The following is a 1,866-nucleotide window of genomic DNA, read 5'->3' on the forward strand; positions in this document are numbered from 1 at the left end:
GTACCAGACTTTAACATGTTTGTCAGGTCGTGGTTTCCTGTTTATCTCTGTCACTGTTATGCCTCTTGAAGTTGACCGGTAGCTCTGGCATTTGCTCACCGTTCCCCAAAAACAACTTTGAAAGAAAAACTCCATCACCACAACTAACAGACAGAGTGAACGGCTATAACAGTGAACAGGAAGAAGAATACATCTGGACTCAGTGGTAGAAATAAAAAAGCCCAATCAAGATGTTAATGCAATATAAAAAACATAGGAATCTTAATGTTAACATCAACACCTCCCTTTGAATTATTTATACAATGCACTTGTGATTGACATGCTGTCTTTCCTTGGTTTCTAATGATGTTTTTCTTTTTCTAATTGAACAGAGCTAGTTGTTGGCTTCCGATTCACAGTGCACTAAAGGAACCTTCCACTGTTTTTTTTCACACTAAGATCCCCTTAGACCGGGTCCTGTTCAAAAACCGCTGGACCTGGACTGCTCAAACCTGGATTCAATTATGATTTAGATAGTAAAGAATGCATTAAACACCGTTTCTGCTTCGTGAAAGCTTTGTTTGCTTTCTTAAAATGAGGAAGGGAGTGATATGAATGACAGATTAAGAGATGGGTGAAACTGAAAAAGAAAGAGATAAACATTGAAACGTGGACTCTGCGCAAAATGCAACAAAAATCATCCTATTTCACATTTTTACAAATCGGAGAAAGATTTCACAAAGTAGAAACTGTGTTTAATGCATTCTTTACTATCTAAATCATAATTGAATCCAGGTTTGAGCAGTCCAGGTCCAGCGGTTTTTGAACAGGACCCGGTCTAAGGGGATCTTGGTGTGAAAAAAACAGTGGAAGGTTCCTTTAGTGCACTGTGAATCGGAGGCCAACGTCAGCGTCGTCAGAGCTAGATTATTATAATCTATTCTGGTCCATGAGTGAGACTGCAGTTAGTTTCTCTTTAGCTGAACTCCCTACTTGCTTAAATTAGAGCTTATTGAGTTTTTTGGAAATCAAGAAAAATACAATAATTTTTGACTCAGTGTTATATTTTAAATTATTCAAACTAAAGGTTTATTAATTGCACATCCATTTGTGATGTGAAGATAGCTTGACTCGCCTTGCTAAAAGATCATTTCATTTTCTGTAAAATCCAATATCAAGCTTTACCAGTTATTATTGTCTGCAAAATCTTGTTTTTGTTTGCTTGTTTTGCTTCTTAAGTTTGATTTCTTTGTATGTTCTATGAAAGAGCCAAAGCCTCATATTTTCTCGAAAAACGTTATTGATTAGGTAATCCTCTTTTACAAGAGTTTCATTTTCACGTGTGTATAAAAAATTATATCTTTAAAATGTGTTAGGACTAATAAAAATTAACATTAGACAGACAACCTTGCTTAGTTGGTACAAATGTCTGTAGACACACACAGAGCGTAAAAAAGTAAAAACGTTCAAAATCAGCAGCAGAACTGATGTCTTCATGATCAGGTCTTCAAACAGCAGAGTTATATATTTAGTCCACACGAACAGATCAAAATGTAAATTTCTGTGATTTGGAAAAGTCATAAATATTTTAAATATTCATCCAATAACATTAAAAAAAGTGGCATACCCAAACTCCAGATGAACTGACACAGGCGCTGCCATGTTTTGCGCTCAACCGGAAGTAAAAAACGATTGCCGGAAGTGGCGTTTTAAAGTGCTATTCAGGCCAGAAATTGCCCATGAAATTGTTTTCAAAGCTCGTATTTGTTAAGTTTTGTTTAAAAAAATGAAATATAACAAAGAAAGAAAAAATGGCATCCAGGATTTCCGAGGCAATAAGGTCCCTAGGGGATAAGAGAATCTCACAAAGGCAGAATAAGCGGATGT

At 35.9% G+C, this 1,866-nt stretch overlaps 1 protein-coding gene across 1 annotated transcript in view; it reads right to left on the reverse strand.

Moving 5' to 3' along the window:
• The window catches only part of urm1 (ubiquitin related modifier 1), a 12,769-nt gene extending 10,903 nt beyond the window's left edge, over positions 1–1,866 (reverse strand). Inside the window, exon 1 of the mRNA XM_023961033.2 lies at positions 1,607–1,866. Within this exon, the coding sequence (XP_023816801.1) occupies positions 1,607–1,641 (35 nt within the window). The 5' untranslated portion in view covers positions 1,642–1,866. The remainder of the gene's footprint in view (positions 1–1,606) is intronic.

This window comes from Oryzias latipes, chromosome 12 (assembly GCF_053564925.1).
Source record: "Oryzias latipes strain Hd-rR chromosome 12, Olatipes_Hd-rR_3.1".
Taxonomy (NCBI): Eukaryota; Metazoa; Chordata; class Actinopteri; order Beloniformes; family Adrianichthyidae; genus Oryzias; species Oryzias latipes.